At 42.3% G+C, this 22,947-nt stretch overlaps 1 protein-coding gene across 1 annotated transcript in view; it reads left to right on the top strand.

Moving 5' to 3' along the window:
- The window catches only part of LOC148910880 (uncharacterized), a 55,407-nt gene extending 48,899 nt beyond the window's left edge, over positions 1–6,508 (top strand). The window contains exons 2-3 of the mRNA XM_089030659.1: positions 4,792–5,023; positions 6,304–6,508. Of these exons, the coding sequence (XP_088886785.1) occupies positions 4,792–5,023; positions 6,304–6,508 (437 nt within the window). The remainder of the gene's footprint in view (positions 1–4,791; positions 5,024–6,303) is intronic.
- Positions 6,509–22,947: the final 16,439 nt, after the last annotated feature.

Raw genomic sequence — 22,947 nt, 5'->3', positions numbered from 1 at the left:
TCCAACTTTTCCTTGACTGTGGCCGGTCCCCATTTCTTTGTAGAGGGGTTTTGAATATTGATGTTCTGCCCTGGCAGAAGATCCGGGATTGTCTTGGTGTTCCGGTCATAGTAGTGCTTTTGCAGCTCTTGTCGTTTCTTTAATCTCTCTATGATCTCTTCGTTGTTCTGGTTCCTAGTTATCGAGCGCGGTAGATTGTCTTGGAGCTTCCTGCCAAGGAGTAGTTCAGAGGGTGATGGCAACTTACTGTCAATTGGAGTGGACCGAAGACAGAGTAGAGCCATGTAGGGGTCTTCGTTGGTTCTTGCGGTCTTGTGCAGGACTGCCTTAACCGTCTTGACTTGGTTTTCTATGAAACCGTTACTCTGGGGGTAGTGAGGAGAACTGGTGATATGTTCAAATCCGTATTCTTTGGCAAATTCATGAAAACTAGCACTGCTGTAGTGGGGCCCGTTGTCTGATCTTACAATCTTTGGTACTCCTTGTTCACTGAAGATCTGCTTCATCAACTCAATAACCTGCTTACTGCTACTCTGCCCTCTGGGAATTTTCCTTATGAATGGATATTTCGAGTAGTAGTCAGCTACAAGTAGATATTCAGACTCGTTGATGTAGAATAGGTCAGTAGCGATCGTGTGCCATGGTCGTGGTGGTATTTCGGTTTGTAGCAGTGGCTGTTTCGGATTACTTGGTAGAAACTCCTGGCACGTTACGCAAGATTGGGTGGTTTTGTCGATGTCGTTGTTCATGTTCTTCCAGTATACGGCTGATCTTGCTCGGAGTTTGGTTTTTTCTGCTCCTTGATGGGTAGCGTGTAGTTTGTCCAGGATTTCTTTTTGCATGGTAGAAGGAACTATGATCCGTTGTCCTTTGGTTAGGATGCCGTCGTCAATTGTGATTTCATCTCTAAAGGACCAGTATGGCTTCAGCATGTTTGATACTTACGTAATCATCGTTGGCCAACCTTCGTATACCATTTTCTTTAGGCAGGTCAGCTCTTGATCTAAGTCCGTGTTAGCTCTTATCCGCTCGATCATTTCGGTGCTGAAATGTGGATACATCTCGTGCACTTGTATTCTCTCGTTCTCTATCGGGTATTTCTCTTCTGGGGAGAGTCGTGATAGTGCATCAGCCAACAGCATGTCTTTTCCTGGTACGTATCTGATCTTGATATCGTATGGTTGTAATCTCAGCAACATTCGCTGTAATCGTGGTGGGGCTGATGTGAGGTGTTTGATGTGTATGCTTTCCAGCGGCTTATGATCGGATTGCACTGTAAATGGACGGCCAAACAGGTATGTGTGGAAACGCTCACAACCATAGACTACTGCGAGGAGCTCTCTCTCTATATTTGCATAGCGTGTTTCGACGTCGGTTAGCGCTTTGCTGGCGAATGCTATGGGCTTGCCCTCTTGCATGAGGGCTGCACCAAGGCCTTTTGTTGAGGCGTCTACCTGGAGCGTCACATCTTTTGTTTCGTCAAAATAGGTGAGGGTGATTTCTTCACTTATCGAGTTCTTGATTTTCTCGAAGGCGGCCTGGTAGTCGGCATTCCATTGGAAGGGTGTGTCTTCCTTCAATAATCCTCTCAGGGGTGCGGTCAGGATGCTTAGGTTTGCGATGAATGGGGACATGTAGGTGGCTAGCCCAAGGAATGTTTGTAGTTCGCGGCGATCAACCGGTTCTTTCATCTGCCTCAGCACTGATATTTTGGCGGGATCGGGCTGGATACCGTTTTCACTGCAGATGATGCCGTAGAACTTTATTTTGTTCTGTTTGATATGGCACTTGTCTGGGTTGAGTTTTAGGACTGTTTCTTTGCATTTCTCAACCATCGCCTTTAAATTGATGTCATGTTCTTCCTCCGTTTTTCCATAAACCACGATGTCATCCACGATGCCAATAACACCATCGCAACCCTCAAATGTCTGGTCAATCTTGGCTTGGAAAACGTCTTGCGACATTCTCAGTCCAAATGGCATTCGTTTAAACCTGTAGCGGCCAAATGGGGAATTGAAGGTAGTCAGGTAACTTGATGGTGTGTCGAGTACAACATTCCAATATCCACACTTCGCGTCTAGAATGGAGAAATATTTTGATCCGCTCAGCTTGGGTAAGATTTCCTCAAGGGTGGGTGTTACGTGATGGTCTCGTTGTATGGCAGCATTTGAATCTTTAGGGTCAAGACATATTCTAAGTCTGCCAGTGGGTTTCCTTCTGTATACTAAACTATTGACCCATGCCGTCGGCTCCCCTTCTCGTACTTTGGTGATGATACCTTGGGCGGCCATCTCATCTAGTTCCCGTTTAATGTCATCTTTGAGGCTTATTGGCACGCGTCTCGGTGAGTGAATGACAGGGGGTACATTTGGGTCCAGTGTGATGTGATATTCTCCTTGAAATTTACCTATTCCGTCAAAGCATTGGGGGTATTGCGCGAGCAGTTGTTCCTTGCTGCTTATTTTGTTCGTGTTGTTTGTGGGTCTTGCAGTTTCTTTTCGTGGTTGTATACCTTCATTCTGTGTTTCGACAGAACAGTTCAAAGAGATTAATTTGAGGTCTAGTGCTGTTGGTAACCCAATGATTGCTTGGCCTGGAGCGTCAGTGACATAAAAGAGCGCGGTCGTAGTCATGCCTTCATAGCTGCACTGTATTTCGCAAGTACCTAGTTGCTTTATTTTCGCTCCACCATATGCTGTGAGTATGGTTTTGGATGGCTTCAATGCATTTTGGTTTGGTTCACCGTCCGTCCCGACGTTCTGCGGGAACATGCTTTGATATAATTTTAATGGCAAGATGTTTGCTTGCGCACCGGTGTCGAGTTTTGCTTTCAGTTGCGCTCGGTTTTTCGGGAAATGTGGAAGTTGTATGCTGATAGTAGCGAATGCTTCGTCCCTGCGTTCCACCGGGCGTATGGTTCCAATTATTATCGATTGGAAATGTAGGGTATTGAAATCTTCATTGAAATCGTCATCTGTTTGCATTTTATGCACAGCGCGTCTGCCTTGGCGTGCTTCCCTATTGTTATTGCGTTGTTTGTATGGTTGTTCTTTTCTAGCGCTTGGGTTTTCTGATTCACTAGGGTTGCCTTTCTGACGGCATACTTTAGCCCAGTGGTTCAATCTTCAACAGAAATTGCAAGTCGAACCATATGCGGGGCATTTCTTTGGCGCGTGTTCGCCTCCGCAATTTCCGCATTTCCTGTGCCGATTCTCGTATTTCCTGACAGCTTGAACATGTTTGTCATCATCACTCTGGAGCTGGGCCACATGCGCTAATGTAGCTTCATATGTTCTAGCTATATCTATGGCTTTATCTAATGTAAGGTCGTCTCCATATTCTAGTATACGCTCTTGTGCTTTTCGATATTTGGTGCCTATGATAAGCTGCTCGATTAAGCGCTCGTTTATTTCAAGCTGGTCACGAAATTTGCATTTGTTGGCATGATTGCAACATTTGGTCATAAAATCATCAATATTCTCGTCGTTTGATTGCTTCATCTGCTGTAGCTGGTACCTAGCTGGCCTGAAATTTGTTCTCGGCGCTAAATGTTTTTCAAATTTTGACCAAATGTCCTCGGGATTTGTTTTCTCGTCTTCGCTGTCCCAAGTGAAACTATTATAGATATCTACGCCTTGACGGCCTATCCATAGTAGGATGTACGAGGATTTTTCATTATCTGACCTTTTTGCAAATGGGCCATTGAAAATTAGATTACAGTATTGCTTGAATCTGGCGAATTCGTCGTTGATATCGCTGGTTTGCCAGTTCATAACGGGTGGCGTGAACCCTGCGGCCATGATGTTCTATCACTGACGCGGTCTGCTAGCTGTTTTCTTTTATTTCCTGTCTTGGATATCTGATTTAACCACTTACCGAATGTCGATGTATGTTTTACCTTTCACTTCTGGCACCATGTAATGATTTCTGTTCCTTGGTGGTTGTGGAATATGGCTTTATTTTGAGTATATCAATTCGGGCTACAAATGTGTATCATACAGTCTGATAGATGGATATAGGGTTTTCAGTCAATGCTATGGTATCATATGACATATAGCATGACAGGTGGTCAAAAGTTAAAGTGGTAGGGTGGTTAGAAGCTAATTGCTTAAATATGGAGAGGGAGGGTCATAAGTCAATTTGGGATTTTGTTCACTATAAAATTGAAAAGATGCATATGAATGTGTTTAAAATAAACATTCATTGTTATATTGTTTACTGTATAAAGAACATAACTTGTCACAGGTGCAACCTCAAAACCATATGTGCTGAAATAATGTATAAACTGAGTATCCTTTGTAACAAAAACCGTACAAAAAACAGTAACTAAAAACAGTGCAAGTCACAACTTTCTATACTGTACTGTGGTAAAGCTATGCCACATTGATTGACTGTATATAAGATAACTGACTATGTCGTGTCTGTTTTGTTTTTGGTTGACAATAACAAAGAACTCCTCATTAGCTTCTCTTGTTAGATCAATCGAAGTGGTGGCTATTTCTTTGTTATTTATATCTCGAGGGCTTTTCAGTGATGTGGCTGTACCCCAAGAATAGCGATTTTTCCCGACTTGCATGTTTCTCTTATAGGAAACATGCAGATTTCGCGCCAAAAACTATGCCTTCAGCTTGACTGATTGACTGGACTGGACGGTAGTTTTTGTTGGTCGATACCAACAAACCTTACAAATTGCAGAGCGGAGGATTTTCGAACAGTTTAGTCGGCTACAGTTATTGACACGTGTTTTCTCGCTGTAAAGGGGTGTGCTTCTATTTCAGTTTTTATTGGCAGGTTTTAACCCTATTTGGGACTTAGAAGTAGAGAAAGAGCTCCACGTTCCCGAGCTGGTCATGATTCGGTTCGCAGTGTTGGACGAAGATGTTGGCAAGGGTGATTTCATTGGTCAATTTTCACTTCCCTTCACAAGCATTCAGGCAGGTCATTTACTAAAACTAACAGTATTCCTTGCACACTTTCTTCAAAATTATTATCAATGGGCATCTGAGTGTACATTGCGTGTAATGTTTTCCTATTTCAGACCACGTGCCATTCTCTTGACAATGATATTCTTTGTTCGAATTGTATCTATATTCATGTGTTTTCTCATGCGCAACCGTTAAACAGAGAAATGATACTCTAGGGAATGACACGTGTCTGAAATGGGAAAACATTATACCCAACTTGGTACAAAGGTCTATTCTCTCTTGTAAATCTATTCTCACGATCAATTCCAAATTCAAATTAAAAAAATCTTTTTCTTAATATTTGAATTGAAATCTACCCAGGTTATCGACATGTGCATCTCCTCAACATGAAAGGCGAACCCATTCCCCACGCGACCATCTTTGTTCACGTGACCATAGAAGATAATCCAAAATCATCCAAGTCAGCGAGATCCCACAGCGAGTCCAAACAGGTCAGTGGTGTTAAACATATAATGGAGAATTTATTATCTATGCGGTACGATATTATGGCAACATTGATTACCGACTGATTTACTCAGGGTTTGCCTTTCCATTTCAGCGTCAGAATAAATCAAAACAATTATTATAAAATATAATAGTAATTAATTGTTAATAAATAATAGTAATAATATCTATAAAAAGCTAAAATAAAGGTAAATAAAGAAGATGGATAAATACAAATGGTAAATACGATAATGATAAAACTAATAACTGTAATCATAATCCTAACCAATAGAGACGATGACAATGACAATGATAAAATAATGATGATGATAATATAATAAAGTCAATGATAATGAAGATAAAAAGTGACAATGAAAATGGCAATAATATAACTATAAAGATAATAATGATGATAAAATAATTCGGTAACTGCTTCCGAATCACTCGGGGGCGGAGGCTCCACTGTTTTCAGGTCCAAGGTCCCACGGATTTATAATTAGTTTGTTTTGCTGTAAAACGGAGCATAAAAAATGAAATCTATAGATTGTCTCCAAACTCGGCAGACAGAATTATGACAATTTTTTAAAGCGAACAGGAGGACAATACTGTGAAAACCCATGTTTTAAAAATACAAGATTTAACGCAGATTTCTATACGAAAAAGTATTGCACTTAAATGTGAATGTTATTTTAAGATTTCAACTTATTTTACTAAATACTTGAATAATCTGTGACAATGATAATAACCAAAGTCGACAATGAGATCAAGAATAAACAAAGAATAAAAACAGATAACATGTCACGCTTGTAACAAAATACTAAATTGTATAAAATACAAAAAAAAAATTAAACTTGTTAAAATGATTTTTTTTAAATTTCAACAAAACAATATATAGTGATGATAGTGATGATAACGAGGTCGATAATGGTGACGATGTTGATGATGACAATGGTGATGGTGACGTTGGTGGTGATAACGTTAATAATTATGATAAAGATTACGAAGGTTATGATGACGATGATGAAGGTGATGATGACTTGACTATGGTGATCGATGACGATAGTGGTGTTGATGATGATGGTGGTGTCGATAATGGATGATGGCGATGGTGATGATGGATGATGGTGATGATGACGGTGATGATGGTAGTGATGATGATGATGGTGAAGATGATGATGATTACGATGATGATGATGGTAGTGATGATGATGATTATACTGGTGATGATGACGATTACGATTGTGATGATGGTAGTGATGATGATGAAGGTAGAGATGATGATAATTGCGATGGTGATGATGATGACGATTATAATAGTAGTGATGATGATGATGATGATGGTGATGATGATGGTAGTGATGATGATGATTATATTGGTGATAATGATGATTACGATTGTGATGATGGTAGTGATGATGATAATTACAATGGTTATGATGATGATGACGATGATGATGATGATGGTAGTGATGATAATGATGGTAGTGATGATGATGATGATGATGGTGATGATGATGGTAGTGATGATGATGAAGGTAGAGATAATGATGATTACAATGAAGCTATTGACGATAAAATTAACTTTATTTTGATATGGTTACTAATAACATGACGATGAATTTAAACGCTAATTTCTTTTTCTGTCAACTTTTTTGGCCGATAAGCTGTGTCACTTTGTCTTGTTTTTATTTTGCCTCACTAGAAAAAAAAGCGATTCTAAAATTAGCATAAATGATTCTAAAAATAGCATCAAAAAGGGGTTATAATGGGGAACGGGGATTCCTTCTCTAAGATTATTTTCTATTGCACAGCCTTATTATATCGAGAAGTTTAAAAGCGAAAAGACTGTTGTGGACGTAATAACCTTGTAGTAGCTTTACGGCAAAACGTTCTCGTTTGTTACTAAAGTGATAAGTGTAGTATTTTGTCTATTCTTTCCTTTCTTATATTTTTCCTTCTTTGCTAAATTTTCCCTTCCTTCTCTTTATTCTACTCCTTCCTTCTTCTCTTTTCTTCGAATTTTTTTCTGCATTTTCACTGTCTCACCAAAATTCCTTTTTGTCAGGGTATAAATTCCACGTCACTGTGTGATGTATCCTTGGGTGGAGAAGGAGGGGGAAAGTGTTTGTCTAAGATTCCTAGACTTAGTCTCCACTCAACTTTTATTACCACAGGATTACCAGAACAACCCTGCGTCTCCTACGTTATCTTAACCAAGAAACATCCAAGGAAAATAAACACCAAGTAAAAGAACGACCAGCACCAATAAACAGAGCATTAATAGATAGAAATTATAACAAGTGATTAATATTTTTGTAGATATTTATTAAAGATTATCAATTAAGATCAATTAATGATCTAGAATATTTATACTTTCGCTAATATAAATAATGTTCAGATAAATCATACGTGCTCTAGATACATGAATACCAAGTCGCAATGAACTCCGTACTACGCATGACACAAGAGAAAGACGTTTCAATCTCGTACCCAGAGCCTGCGTTTCTTTTGGCCTACGGTGAAGGACGAGGGCATAATCCATTTTTTGAGACCAGGATTTCCTGGACTTCCGGTATAAGAGCGCATTCGTTCAAAGGCTTGCCAAAAATAAAAAAAAGTATGTTCCCGATTTCCAAGTTTTACTAAAGCATGATTTTCATTGTTCATATTTCACTTCACTTGCGCATGCGCCAAAAATTGATTATGCTAGAGCCCCTTGTTTTTTTTGCCGCAGGCCAGAAGAAACGCAGGCTCTGGGTACGAGATTGAACACGGCCATTATTTAGGTAGAGTATAGTTAATGAAGGGGAACTTGCTATTAACTATGGGTAGAGAAGAGCAGATTAAAAAAAAAACCTAACGGCTTCAAATCGCGTTGAAACTTCGCCAGAAGACTGAAAAAAGTAAAAGCAACAACTGTAGCAAGTTTTGAGGCAAATTGTTGAGTGAAACATTTTATTGTCATGACTTTATCATAACTCCCATACATTTCCTTATAAACCATACGCAGGAACCTTGTTTGGGCTGCCTGTGCTATCTTATAGCTGATTGGTGGAAGCATACGATTGCGCAACAGAGTAGTTGAATAATCAGATATCAAGATAATTTTGGGGTTCTCAAATAAAGTTATTTACCTTCGTAGTTTTTGTTCGTAATAATCATCGTTACTTATGCTGTCATAATTTATTATTTCAGTTCCAATTTTCTATTTATTGTTATATAAATCGTGTATTTGAATTCAACCAATGATTTTTTTCACAGGAAATAAAACAGACTTTGATTCTTTAAATTTTCTCATTTTGTTGCTTTGTTGATTTTTTTATTTATTTGTCTGTTTGCATTTATTTATTTTATTATTTGATTTCATTTTGTTTTTATTATTGTTTATCTATTAAACCAATTTTTATTTAGATTTGTTTTGATTTGATTAAATTTGAATGACGTTGATATTTTTCATACTTTGACATTCTTATTCAAATGCATACATAACTTTCTCACAGTAACCCCAACGACGTGATCCAAGTGCTCTTCTAATTTATGCAGAAAACATAGACAACACTCACGTCACACAAAATTCCATGAAATTTCCGAGACTATGTATTAAATTATACATTCATCGCGTGACAACAATTCGAGGAAGTAAGGAGCAGCAGTAACGGGGACTCGCGATCGATGCCGTATATTTGCGGGTTTAACCCGCGGAATTCCGAACGCGGGTACAGCAGATTTACGGGATTTCCCGCGGTGTGTCCTTACTGCTGCTGTGTTGGGTACCGTAAATGGAGGTTAAAATATTTGTCGGATATACGATGTATGAATGTAAAAAGTTCGCCAATGACTTCTGTGTGATTTGTCTAAGATTCAAAGTTAACATTCCAAAACCCAAGGGTTTCTGGTGTTGTGGTAAGAAAATGCAGATAGAAGATGACACGTCAGCACAGTGTTACGAGTGTGGTAAGAACATTCGTAATGCCGTACCGAATGCTACCAAAGAGCAGTATTACGCCAATGGAGGTCGTACGAAGACCCCATACAAAAGAATAAAATACTTCCGAGACTGGATGAGTCATATCCAAGGTCTACATCCGGTATATTTAGACAACGAAGTAAGGAAGAAAATCATAGACCACTTAGAAGAGCCAACCCCGCAAAGTCTACGAAAGACATTGAAAAAATTAAAGCTAGGGAAATATTACAAGCTATTCCCTATCTTTTGTCTGAAATTACCTGGTAAGTCTATTCCTGAGGTTTCTGATATGAGCAGAGCCGAGTGGATGTTTTGTCGGCTGGATAAGGATATTCCTTATTACCCTGACGTAATCTACGAAATATTTCACGAAATCCACCCCAAATACCCCCTCTTGGGATGGATTCCAAGAAGATAGTGAATCTTATGGCATAAGATGAGTAATTAGCATAAATCTTATGGCATAAGATTACGCGTAATTTCCAGACTGTCGTTCGATATGTAAACGAAATCCTGTCACGCTCTTTTCAAAGCAGATGTTTACTGAGCAAGCTTTCTTTGAAGCTCTTCTTTCGCTTCTTGATAGATCTTTTTGCGAGATTCCTCGGAAAGATCTTTTACGACTGTTTTTTTATTTCTTATGTCCGTCTTTAATTTCTCATACTTTTCCTCTTCGGCTAAGATAAGCGAGAATTCTACGTCGTCTATCTTTCTGTCACGCAAAGCCTTTGAGACAAGGTCAGTGATCGTATTTACTTTAGCCCTTGACAGAGCTATTGTCGTGTCGTGTTTTGATATTTTGCTTGACAACTGTTTCATAATACCCGTAGCAACAGCCGAGATAATACCACAGACGGCTCCAACGCCGGCCAAAGGAACGCCAACGACTATTCCAGGTCCGGTGAGTGAGGTAGCAACGCCAGTGCCTGTTAACGCCACGGACATGGAGCCGGAGGTTATCGCAATCTTATGTAGCGTACTCCGGGCTCTGACGTATTTCTTCCTAACTTTTTCATAGTGTTTTGTCTGCCCTTCCAAGTAAGCGAGGATTAGATTTGCCTTATTCAAGCGGAAGTTCTCGGCGCTTAATTCGTTAGGTCCCTCCCTAGGTAAATCAGGATAAAGTGGAGGTGCTGATGGTATAACATCCATTATATACTAATGTACGACGCTTTTGGAAATAACATAGAGGAGCAGCCACATCATGACAGCCGCTGGAATTGGAGAGCATTTAAGGAATTGTATCCCAAAGCAGTAACCTCAAAGTTTGAAAGCAGACCTGACGGGATTTACTTTAAAGAGTTTAATGACTTAGTTTACACCAATAAGGATTTGGAGGAGGGATTGAAAAAGTTACACCAGATAAGGAAAAACATGAGGAAGTTACCCCAAAGAAACCTAATTTTCCAAGGAATCTATTAATGACCAAGGAAGATTATCCATTTTACGACGCTGAAGGTGGTGTAAACAACTTTGAAAAATTGGTAACGCATTTAGAGATTTTAGTGGGTAAGCAATCATTTAACGTAATACTAAGAAATATCTATAAGAATACGATGTTGAAGCATACGTCAGGTAAAGAGGCCAGGGAATGGTTAGCAGGACCCAACATGCGGTATTGGCCACAGCAGTTAGACTTTGCTATTTGGGCTGCCACTAAAGGTTGTGGTGTTGCCGCGGACATGTTTCACATTTCATTTATGCGGTTTCACGTTGCCTTTACGGTAAGGAGGTTGTTGAAGGAGCTTAACGTACCCCTACCGGGAGATAAGGCATTTGATCCAATGAATAACCGCTACGACTCCGCAGCCCTGGAAAGGTTAATTAACGAGTTCAAACCACAGCAAAAAGATTTTCGTTATAAGGAGGGTAAGACGCATGGGCTGGGTATAATTTACGTTTGGGGTGCCAATGGTGAGAAACCGGCCGACTACGGGCATCAGGAATATCCAAGTGATGAGTTAGAGTTCGGTGATATGGGTGGTGATAAGGGCAATAATTCATTAATTACTAGAATTCAAACGAACTACCCCGGCACTTGGGATCCGTTCGTGTTAATGAAAGGAAAAGGTCTAAGAAACCTAGCCAGGATTAACCGTAGCATAGAAGCATTCGTGTACTGCATCCTGGGAGCGCAGGTAAATACCCGCAGCCCCATTGTTGGATCCCAAGGCGCTTCACAGGAAACGCAACAAGAATTCCTAACCCTGTTTGAGTCCGCGATAATAGAAAATGATATATCCAAGTCGACGCAAAGATATCAATTAGCAGTGCAGCAGTCTAAAGTGCGACTGGATTACGCTTTGTCGCCCAGTTGTTGGTTAATGCCAAGTAATTTGGTCATTAACGCTAATTCCGTTGTGGGTTATAACAACAAGCTGCAGCGAGCTACTAAGGATATGAAGTTTGGGGTGAATGACGTGAACTCTGATACTACCAAGGGCATTACTCACTTCGTAGAGAAACCAAAAAAAGAGGTAGAAAAACCATTAAAAAAGGAACACGCAGAAAAACCCGAACCAAAGAAACCAGTAAAAAAGGTTATGCCGCCTGAGGAATATGACCATAACTTACTAAAGGCCGGCTTAGCAGCTGCAAGCATTGGTCTGAGCTATTATATATGGCGATGAACAACCCCTACGTAGCTGGAGTAGATTGTGTCTATACGACTTACACAGGCGAGAAAAAATACAACCAGAGCTCTTGGGTTGATGTCACGGGCATGTCCGTGAATTTGAACTACTCAGGGAAAAAGTTAATCCTTTGTAGTATTTGCATTGGCACGAGTAGTCACGCCAACGTGGGCTTTAGGTTCTTAGATGAGAATGGCATACTGCAGCCTATGCGTACGAAAACGAACAACAGGGAGCCTGCGCATTTTTCCGTAGAGCCCAACCCAGCCAGCGCCGAAAATCTATCGGTTTGGACTTTCCACATGGTTGCCGATTGCCACGGAAAGGTAAAGCTGCAAATGCGCGTAGACGATACGGGAAAGGTCACGGTAAATAGCATAGAGGATCAAAGAGATTACGTTTATAATCACAAGAGCATCAGCACTCTTACGGTGCTTAGTCTCTAGAAGCAAACTATGTTTGCTGAAGTATATGAATCCACATGCGAAGGAAGATTGGTTCCTTTATTACTTGGAGGAGAAAGCAGCAGTAAGGGGGACTCGCATAGCGCCGGCATTTGAAAAAATGACATATCGAAAAACCCCAGCCCCCCCTGGGGTTTCGGAGGTAGGTTAAAGGCCCTACAGGGGGTCTTGCGCGGTCCGAGGGCAGCGCGCTGATTCCCTTACTGCTGCTGTATTTGGGTACCGCAAACGGAGGTTAAAATATCCTTTATATATAGATGGATACCATCAAAAGCATTAGAAATAAAACTGTGCGCAAACTGAGAACTCAGGTGCTGGACCGCTTAGACGCCGACTTTGCCTTCACGACATTTATGGAGGGAGATACAGACTAGACGATGTACGAGGAAAGAGCAGAAAGGATAATCAATTTGATGCCCGAAGGCGACTACCGTTTGGAGTTGACGTTTATAAAGTATTTAGACGGCGAGTGGATAATAGAAAAGGGCAGGAATCCAATACGGGCGTCTGGCAGGAAGGGCCTGTTTGTTTTAAACAAGGACACGCGACCGGGAGCACTTGAGGGAATAGATATGCTCTTCTACGAAGTTGCTTACCCGGTTAGCGTGGTTATTTACGGTGCGTACAAGATAAAGACGCCCGATGTTAAAGAGTTAAAACCAATGCGCCATCCAGGTAACTGCGTAGGGAAGTTGGTTAGAGAGTTCTTCGAAGATTCCTCCCGCGGTGGTAAATTAACCTTAAAGAGAAGAGAAGCCATCAGGAAATGGGAAAAAAATACTAATAGGATCGGAGGAACCATCGAAAACATCAAGAAGTTGGAAACCGCGTTAGAAAGGCGCATACACGTCAAGGATATCACCGACGGTTTTATCTACTCCGGAACGCACAAGTATGGGAGCAGAGGTGCTCCTATCGTAATTTATCAGCACAACGCACACTGCATGGAGGGAGTTAAGGTTCCCAAGAAAGAAGGAAACGAAGGTCTATAAGAATTCTCCATTGACAGAATTAGTTCATGAGAATTCCATATGGTTAATGGACGCGGAGGGAAGTCAGTTTATGACGCAAGATGGTACTTTATACCGACCGGAAATGGAACAGCTGCGCATTCAAAGCGCATGTGAATCCCTTGGTGAGGACTTCTCTGACGAAGTGCTTAGCTCCCGCAGTTTGGACTTCTTAGCGGCCAAAAAGAGAAACGGGTGGAAATCCACGCCGGAGGAGTTCAAAGACATAGCTAAATCTTGTGTAGAGCATGGTCACGGTGGTCTTTGGAACATGGAATACGATGAAGACGAATACGTGTCGCTGGATATGAAACATTGTTGCCCTGCAAGTTTTAAAGGCCTAGGAGATTGTAAGGAATATTACGACCGTTACGGACATCCAGATTCACAGTTCTTTCGTGTTGCGTTGGATGGTCAATACGACGCCCCAGCAACTGGATTCGTACGGTTAACCAGCTGGAAATTTACAAAAGACTTACATCCAATAATCTATGCGTGGTACGGGAAGCACCTGCAGGAGAAAGAATGGATACCCATACCCCTATTGAAGTTCTTTGAAGAGCGTAAACTTTTAAAATACACAGCGCATGAAGCCATACTTTGTCACAGCGGCTTTACGCAATGGTTACCGGAGCATAACCCCACAGCGCGTGTGGTCATAGGTAAATTCACGCAGGGCGCTAAGGAGGGTGAAAAACATATGCAGCGGCGCTTGATAACGGACGCCGGCGAGTTAAGCTTCCTTATAAAGCGTGCACATGATGAAGGAACGATGGTGTCTGTGGAGAAATGGGATTACCTCGTAGATGATAAACTACACAAATGGAATGCTTTGTGTTATTACCAGGACCACAGGCCGCAGTATTATTATCTGCGTGCCAGCATGCTCGCATATGCGCATATTAACCTACTTGCGATGTTACTGCGGTTTGACAAAGAGGACATCCCGCGCGTAGCTACGGATTCCTTGTACGTAAAGCCCGAAGTGTTAGAGAAGATGAAGGAATTCTACACCGAAGATGAGTTGGCGGAAAGTGGTCAATGGCGCGTTAAAGATGAGGAGATAAAAGCATGGAGAGAACGTGTAGAATATCACGGAGAAAATACTTGGGGCGTCGTAATGCCCACAATGAGGCCCATGCCAACCGTAAAGGACCCCATTTCTTACCTAACGCTTCTCCTATCTGTATGGTACGGGAGGCAGCGGTAAGACGACGCGCGTGTTAGAACTCTTTCCGGCCTTAAAAGTGCTAACGCCAACACATCGGCTGGAAAGAGAACTCTGCGGTATGGGTTACGACGCGCAGACTTACCACAGCTTCTTCCGTTGGAATGGCCAAACGTGGGTACCAGAAGCCATCCACGACATACCACCGGTGATACTTTGGGATGAGATTTGCACCGTGCCTTTGGAAATCCTCAAAGAATTCGTAGAATTCCTCCGTGGAAAATGTCAAGTAATATTTGCCGGGGATCCCTGCCAGCCTTCTCCAATAGCCGGAGAAATGCCCCACGAATGGCTGAAAGAAATGTTAGACTATGCGGAGGAAATTAACGCCGACTACCGCAGTAAGGATCAAATAAGGAACCTGAAAGCGGAATTGAGGGGCCTCAGTGACGCCGAGCAATGCAAGACACTGCGCAAACGCGTACGAGCGAAGTCTTACGAAGACTTCCTTTACGCATGGCATCCAAAGGATTTGGTGCTGAGCAGCAAACGCGCAGCACAGTCTCGCATACAAAAGGATTTGTTAAATATACACCGAGAGCGCTTCCCTAGTCATTTGGTGCCCGTTTGCTATAAACCCCACGACACCCGCATGCAAAGAAAAGATGTCTGGGTACCAGGCACGAATGTTCAACTGCAGAACGCAGTAACGCATGATAAAGCGTGGGTGCCCATGGAAAAGGTGGAAAAAATAACCTCCCATCCAGATTGGCGCTTGGGTTACTGCATGACAGTCCACAGCGCGCAAGGGCTTACCATAAAAGAAACCTTATGGATCATAGACCAGCGGCTGTGTTGGAGCAACCTTATCTACACCGCCGTAAGTCGCGTGGAGTATGCCAAACAGTTGAAAAGAGCCTGGGGTCCACAATTGCGTTACGATAAAACGCCAGAGGACATAGCAAAGGAGAACATTGCTAAGAAACTCCTTCGCTACAAAAGACACGACGAAGAAAAAAATATGACGTTCGACCTATGCGTGGACGACGTCTATAAGAAAGGGGCGCGGTGTGCCAAATGTAACATACCTCTACTATGGAGGTTTGACCCGAATGACGATCAGCAGTTCTCCGTGGATCGCATAAATAATAAACGCGGGCATTGCAGAGGTAACGTAAGACTGACATGCCTAGAGTGCAATCGGGCGCGCGGTGCAGCGCTACTCTGAGTCTTTAGGAACTATGAGCAGCTCTTCCATGACAAATCCACGACTTGGGCCATTTAGGTAATACAACACAGGTTGCCCTTCCTTGGTGACGGACTTCGAAATCTCATACGTTTCCAAAGACCAGTTAGGATCCGTGGCTCTCTTACTGCCACCTTCGAGTTCCCCCGGCTGATAGAGGTATCTGACCACTATGTTGCGGGGGAGCTTTTTTTCCTTCAGTCCGACCGCCCTCGAACTTCTGACGTAGGACTTGTGCTCCACGTGTTTCTTTTTTATGGCATCCTTGGGTTTTATTGCCGTAGCCCTGGCCGACTCGTTGTTCAAAGCCGCGATGACCTGGGGGAGCCGCTGAGTCCATTCCCTGTTGCGTTTGGAGGGATCTTCCAGCTCTTTCCAATACTGGTATCCAAAGAGACGCTCAGCCAGGGTCTTATTAAATCTTTCAACAATGCTCTGACCCCTGTGGTACTCTACTTCAGCTCTCCTAATTTTGGTGTCGTGGTCTTTCAAGGCTTTGGTAACCACGCCCATGAACTCTGTCCCCGCATCCACTTGCAGCAGCTTAGGCCATTTCAAAACGCGCTTATAAATCCTACCTAGGGCTTCCGCGACTTCCCCAGAATCCTTGCTGGTTATGGGTTCGGCGTCTTTGTATCTGCTTGCGATATCGACTACGGTCAAAGCGTACCTATAGGTCTTTTTTCGCACTTTGTCATGTGGTAAGAAAAGCAAATCTGCCTGATGAACTTCATTGGGGGCACTTACGGTAAAGCTGGGCCTGGGAATGTACTTCGGAACGGGAAGATAAACCTGCCAGAGGGTTTGTTTTCTTAGCCAGTTCTTAGCCGTTTCATCTGATACACTGGCCGCGGTCGCGAGTTTCTTAATAGCCGACGCTCCTTTCCAATAGCCTTCAGGCACATAGTAAATCCTTTTTAGTTTATCCTCCAGGCGGCCCATTATTTGAATTCCAAAACGAGATTGATCTATCGCCCGTTAAAATCCACCGTCTTTCCGTCCACTTTAATGGTGATGTTTATGCTTTCTACCAAATTAGACAAGTCATAGCTTAAAGAAATGGGAGTGTATTCTACTGGGTCAAATGGATTACCTTTGGGCAGAAACTTGGACATAAGAGAAGACTTTTCCCCATTGTTGTAACTATGAACCAAGTCGCAATAGACTTCGTAAGAGGATGCGACTTTCCATTTCACGGGTATGGCTGTGTCGGTAATTGCCTTGCCCGAGGCACATAATAAAGATCCCAATGGGTCGGACTTTCCAAAAGTTACTGAATAGTTTGGCATATTATGTTTGAAGGTCATCTCGTGCGGCAATCCCGTGGTGAGAGTATAACCGTGTTTTGCTAATTCCTTGGCCAGTGTGATTGGCGTGTAATGTCCATCGGGCAGCAATACGGCTTGATAGTTAGATCCGCCTGTATGCTCAGTGACTATGCCCCTAATCAGGTTATACTAAGAATTGTACAAAGAGCAACTAACCAGCCGGACCCTTTCCGCGCGGATGGGAGGATTCAGATAAGTAGTAAAGTTATTCTTGTCGCTTTCCAAAAAGACGATCATTATATTAGATACGCCAAGGCCACGCCTCCCGCCAGCCCTGCCAGTCCTACAAAGACCAACTCATTGTCTTTTTGTTTCTTAGAAGGCTGATAGTAATCCTTAAACTGAGGCCTTTTTAACCCCGTTAATGCCGCGGGGTGTGCCTGCGCATAAAGTTTAAAGGCGTAGTCTGTATTTTCGAAGTTCTTATCCGCCTGCATTTTGTCTTGGTAATTCTTGTCCAACCAATCCCTGTAAGCTTGTCTTTTTTCATTCCAAGCTGCCACGTCTCGCTGATATTTCTCCAGCGTTAAATCGTGTCTCTTCCTCTCAGCGGCCAAATCTCCGCTTTTGTCACCTCTGACTAATCTATCCAAATACTGACCACCATAATTAGCTCCAGTGAATGCTAAAGCTGCAACAATTCCACCTATGACCACGCTAGCCATTATATATTACACCGTAGGCAGGTACTTTTCCTTTCGTAGGTAATCCTTTAGCATGATAGCCCCGCCTACGGCAGCGGTCATCTTGGCAAAGTTAGCGAAGCTCTTGCTTGGGTCTTCAGTAAAGTCTTCTTTGAGCACTTTCTTACCTACCCAACCAATACCCGCAACGATGGAAGTAATAATGGCTGCTTCTTCAACAGTTTTCAACAACGCGGTCGACATTATATTACAAAGCGAGAAGGTTATTCCATTTCAGGGATTTTGCTTTTTCTAACAGCCGGTTCCTGCACGGGTGCGCGATATGTTGCGGCCTCCCACTTTACTTTTGGCTTCGTAGCACGCCATTGTAAGTAGAGGCTGCCTGCTGCTATATCAATTCCTATCGTGCCAATGACGTATCCAGGATTCCAAAAGGATTCCTCTTCTCTTTCCTCCGCCTTTTCCTCTTTTTTGGCTTTGTTCTTTTTATTCATCTCTGCGAGCTTCTTTCCCGCGGCAACTCTGCCTGGAGATTTAGCCTTGGTAATCTTGGTATCTTCTACGGGTGGTTGTTCTTTGGTGCCACTCATCTTATATCTAAGGACTTGAAGGACTTGACAATGACTTGACAATGACTTAAGGACGACTTGACAATGACTTAAGGACGACTTAAGGACGACTTGACTAAGTACTTGACAACGACTTAAGTAAGTACTTGAGGTGACTTAACTAAGTACTTAAGGATAACTTGACTAAGTACTTGAGGCGACTTGATCAGGTACCTCAGTAAGTGCTGCCTGGAAGACCTTTTCGACTTCTCTGTCCTTCTTGAAGTCCTTCCAAGATGTTCCAAAGGAACCTAGTACCTCCTTCAAGTCGACATGCTGAGCTACGTGCAAAGCCACAGAGGCGACTGCCATTAACTTACCGCACTTCAAGGACAACCAGCCGCAGGTTATCTTAAGTTCTTGGGCGATGACATAGTCCTCGCTAATGTCCTTCCGCAGTTGCTCCACGTCGTCTATGGGCAGCGCAAGTCCGAGAAGCTTGGTGGCAAGTCGGATAGCGGAGTCTGCTACGGCGTCCGTGGTCTTACTTGCAAGGGCAGCCTCGTACCTCTTATGGAATTTCTTAACCTCCTCTTCTGACAGCTTATTAACTTGCTCATGGTTGAGGTCCTTACCTATCATTTCTTTACACTTTCCCGAAGACACAAGGACGTTAAGTTGTTCCTTAAGGTTACTTTCATCTAGCTGTGTGGGGACTTCATCTATCAACTGCTCAATATCCATATACATTAGGAATCATAGATTCCAACCGTGTAGGGAAACCTCAAAGAGAAGATCATCTTGGAATGTTGGTGCGTTTTTAAATGCCGCATGTATTCGTGTAACTGTTCCTTGCTTATCTCACCGCCGTAGTCGCTTAAGATGGTTTCCAGGTCACTCCGACTGGGCGTGTAGAAGACGACCAGGGAGCCTATGTTTTCCCTGAAGGGCTTAGAGACACTGGTAAGCTGCTGCTGAGAGCAACCAAACGCTGATATTGTCATGTCTGCCGCTAAAGGCAAGCTTCACTAATTCGGAAGTGCGTCTTTTTACGTCGTCCCCACAGGCAATGTCGTCCAGTATGAGGAGTGTCTGCGTGTCCTTGGGGAATTGCTTATGCCAGAACTTCAAATGGCTGGATAACTCATTAGGGTCCAAAATATTCACAAAGAAGTCGTCATCTTTCACTCCTATGCCTTCCCAGGTGCGGTTATTCACATAGGTGGGGCAAAGCAGCACTATGTAGTCGAAACGGTATCTAAAGGGTCCTAATAGCTGCTCCACGACAAACTGCGTTTTGCCGCAGCCGGTGGGTCCTACTATCAGAGCATTGCAGGGAATATGGTTCGGATCCATTATATCTACGATGGACCCAGTGGACGCAGTAAGAAGGATTGCCGGCGACGCAAAAGATAAAAGAGACACCATAGAAATGCAAAGGGAAGAGATCGATCGGCTGCGGGAGCGCGTGCAGGAATTGTACGATGAAATGTGCGGTCTGAAGCGCGCAGAAAGGTTTGGTGCCTTGTTGACGATGGCCGGTTGGGCGAAAGAAAGCGTGCAGGACTTTATGCGATATCCCCTGTCGAGCTGCTTTAAAAGATACCTAAGAATGTTAAGTGTATGGTTGTTAAATTGTTAAAGATATACACATGAGTCATTTAAAAGACACCTAAGAATGTTAAAGATAAGGTTGTTAAATTGTTAAAGATATACACATGAGTCATTTAAAAGACACCTAAGAATGTTAAAGATAAGGTTGTTAAATTGTTAAAGATGTGCTGTTTTCATTAAGAATGGGATTTACACAAACCTTATTCTGAGACATCTCTTAAAATAGTAGTCTTAACAACCTTATACTTAACATTCTGAGGTATCTTTTTTTTCTTTTAAACAGCATCTTTAACAATTTAACAACCTTATCTTTAACATTCTTAGGTGTCTTTTAAATGACTCATGCGCGATATCCTATGTAAATTGTGTATGCTGCTTTAAAAGACACTTCACAATGTTAAGTATAAGGTTGTTAAATTGTTAAGGACTATTATTTCTCTTTTTAAGGAGATACCTAAGAATAAGGATATTTCTTTTCTTAAAACAAAAAAAATAATAGTCTTTAACAATATGATAACCATACGCTTAACATTCTGAGGTGTCTTTTAAGCAGCACGTGCAGACATACTTAACAATTTAATAACCTTATCTTTAACATTCTGAGGTGTCTTTCAAACGACTCATGCATATATCTTTAACAATTTAACAACCTTATACTTAACATTCTAAGACATCTTTTAAATGACTCATACGTATATCCTTAACAATATGATAACCTTATCTTTAACATTCTGAAGTGTCTTTTAAACAGCACACGCAGACATCCTTAACAATTTAACAACCTTATCTTTAACATTCTAAGACGTCTTTTAAACGCAGCTGTATGCTCCTGCAGACCTATTTTAAATGACACTGCAGAATGTTAACAATAAAGTTAAAAATACGTTATATTGTGGTTAAGGTACACTTAAGTATAAATGAACTGTTCAATGTGTAAAAAGGTGTTCAGCACCAAGCAAAGACTACAATACCACGTTCGTCGTGGCGTTTGCACAAAGAAACCAATTAGTAAAGTTTGTAAGGATTGTGGTAAAGAATTCAGTACCGTTCAAAAGATGCGACAACATCAAGACAAACGCATTTGTGGGCTTTGCAAGGGCTGTAATAAGGAATTTCCTAACGCCTCCGAGCACCTGAAAAGGGGCGTCTGTGAACAAAGCAGACAGTGTAGTTTCTGTAATAAGATACTAAGCAGTCGTCAACGTTTACAAACGCATCGGAAAACACATGAAGTCAACTATCGATTTCTCTTTGGGAGCTACGACTTGGAAGGCGTGGATTGCTACCAATGTGCGGATATGATGAGTCGCTGCCCGCATAAAGAGGATTACTTAAGGAATCGCATAGATTACCATAAGAAGATAGTCCGTACTTTCCCCTCTTTTGAACGCGCCGAAGGCGTTTCGTGGACTAAAAGGGAGTATTGGAGGCAAGAGTGCGATCGCTGTGGTTGCATCAGAGAAGAGGAACATATCTTCAACTGCCTCGACAAATAAACGTCCTTAACAATATAACAACCTTATACTCAACATTCTGAGACCCTTTTAGAATGGGGTTTGCGCAAAGAGTCTCAAATCCCATTCTTATTTTTCTTGTTGTTTGTTAAGTATCATCAAAACCCCCTTTAAAGGTATATGCTAGCCTACGCAGCCGCCTCCTTAGGAGGATTCCTAATCACCCTTTCAATATATGGACTGTATTACGTGCGAACTACCAGCCGATTGCATTACCACTCCTGCACCGCGTAAAAAATACACCTGCCTTCATTGCGACAGGGCATTCCTTGAAGAATCCTTTGTGGGGCATTGGTGCTCCGCGGAGCAGCGGACTTTAGCAGACATTATGAATGCAGAGGACTCTCAGGCTCCCAATTAACCACGTCAAATACCCACCTGCCATCCTTTTTACCATGACTCATAACATGGGTAACATCCTGCCCTTCAATAGCGTACCTTATCCTATCGGGCGCCCAAAGGGTGTATGTCCTTTTTTTATTCTTTAAGACCAAGCGCAGGCGGTCCAAGTCTTCAAAGACCACGTAATTCTTTATCTCGTAAATCTCCCCCACCTGCAAATCCCTCCAGTATGTTTGTATAAACTTTAACTCGTTAAATTTATCCTTGTCCATATATTCTATGAAATATCTTTAAGTGTGTTGCCAAAGTCTCCGAGGTTTTAAAGCCCTTAAAGCACCACCTGCAGGGAATTCGTAGGTGTTCAGCATACGCAGTGATCTCCCTGCAAATGACATCGTAGTCACTGCTTATGAGCACCTTATAGCCGTTTTCTTCATACCTCTGTAAGAGCAGTTGCTGATCCTCAGATAACCTGCCATTGCCTTTTGGGGTCTTTAGCTCTATGCAGAATCCACAGTAATGCGTATGCGCATTCAAGATCATTAAGTCGGGTTGACCGCGTTGATATCCTTTCTGCCAGCACTTTATGCGTTTGCCGTTTGAATCCTGCAGTTCGCCTAGACCAGGGGCTAAAAGTATCTTAGGGTAAAACCTGCGGATGTAGTCCACTACCTTTTTATGTAAGTCAAATTCATTTTCTATTTTGAATACTAACTTGTTTGGGCCATCAAAGCGCCTTTCATATTTACCTGTTTTCCTTAGCGCGGGTAGGACTTCTTCGAAGACCCAATCGCGAAACTTAACGGCTTGGGGTAACTTAGAGCTAAATATCAGTTCATACAAACCTGGCTCAGATATAAACACGGAATTTGGCTGTGCGTTAGCAGGGGCGCCCTGTTTTAGGGCCCCCTTTAGCTCATCCAACCTTTTCTGGTACTTTTCGGAAACGTGCTCCCTGATTGCGTTTCTCGTTTTTTCATATCCTAATGCAGCTGCCACTTCCTTTGCTTTAAAGTACAAAGTTTCGCCTTGCACTATGCATTGCAGTTTGGTTTCGTTGT

Source organism: Actinia tenebrosa, unplaced genomic scaffold, assembly GCF_029948245.1.
Source record: "Actinia tenebrosa isolate PJP-AT-01 unplaced genomic scaffold, QUT_ActTen_1.0 PGA_scaffold15__27_contigs__length_11533743, whole genome shotgun sequence".
Classification (NCBI taxonomy): Eukaryota; Metazoa; Cnidaria; class Anthozoa; order Actiniaria; family Actiniidae; genus Actinia; species Actinia tenebrosa.
Note: the sequence above shows the minus strand (reverse complement) of the source record. Positions and strands in the feature narration are given on the sequence as shown.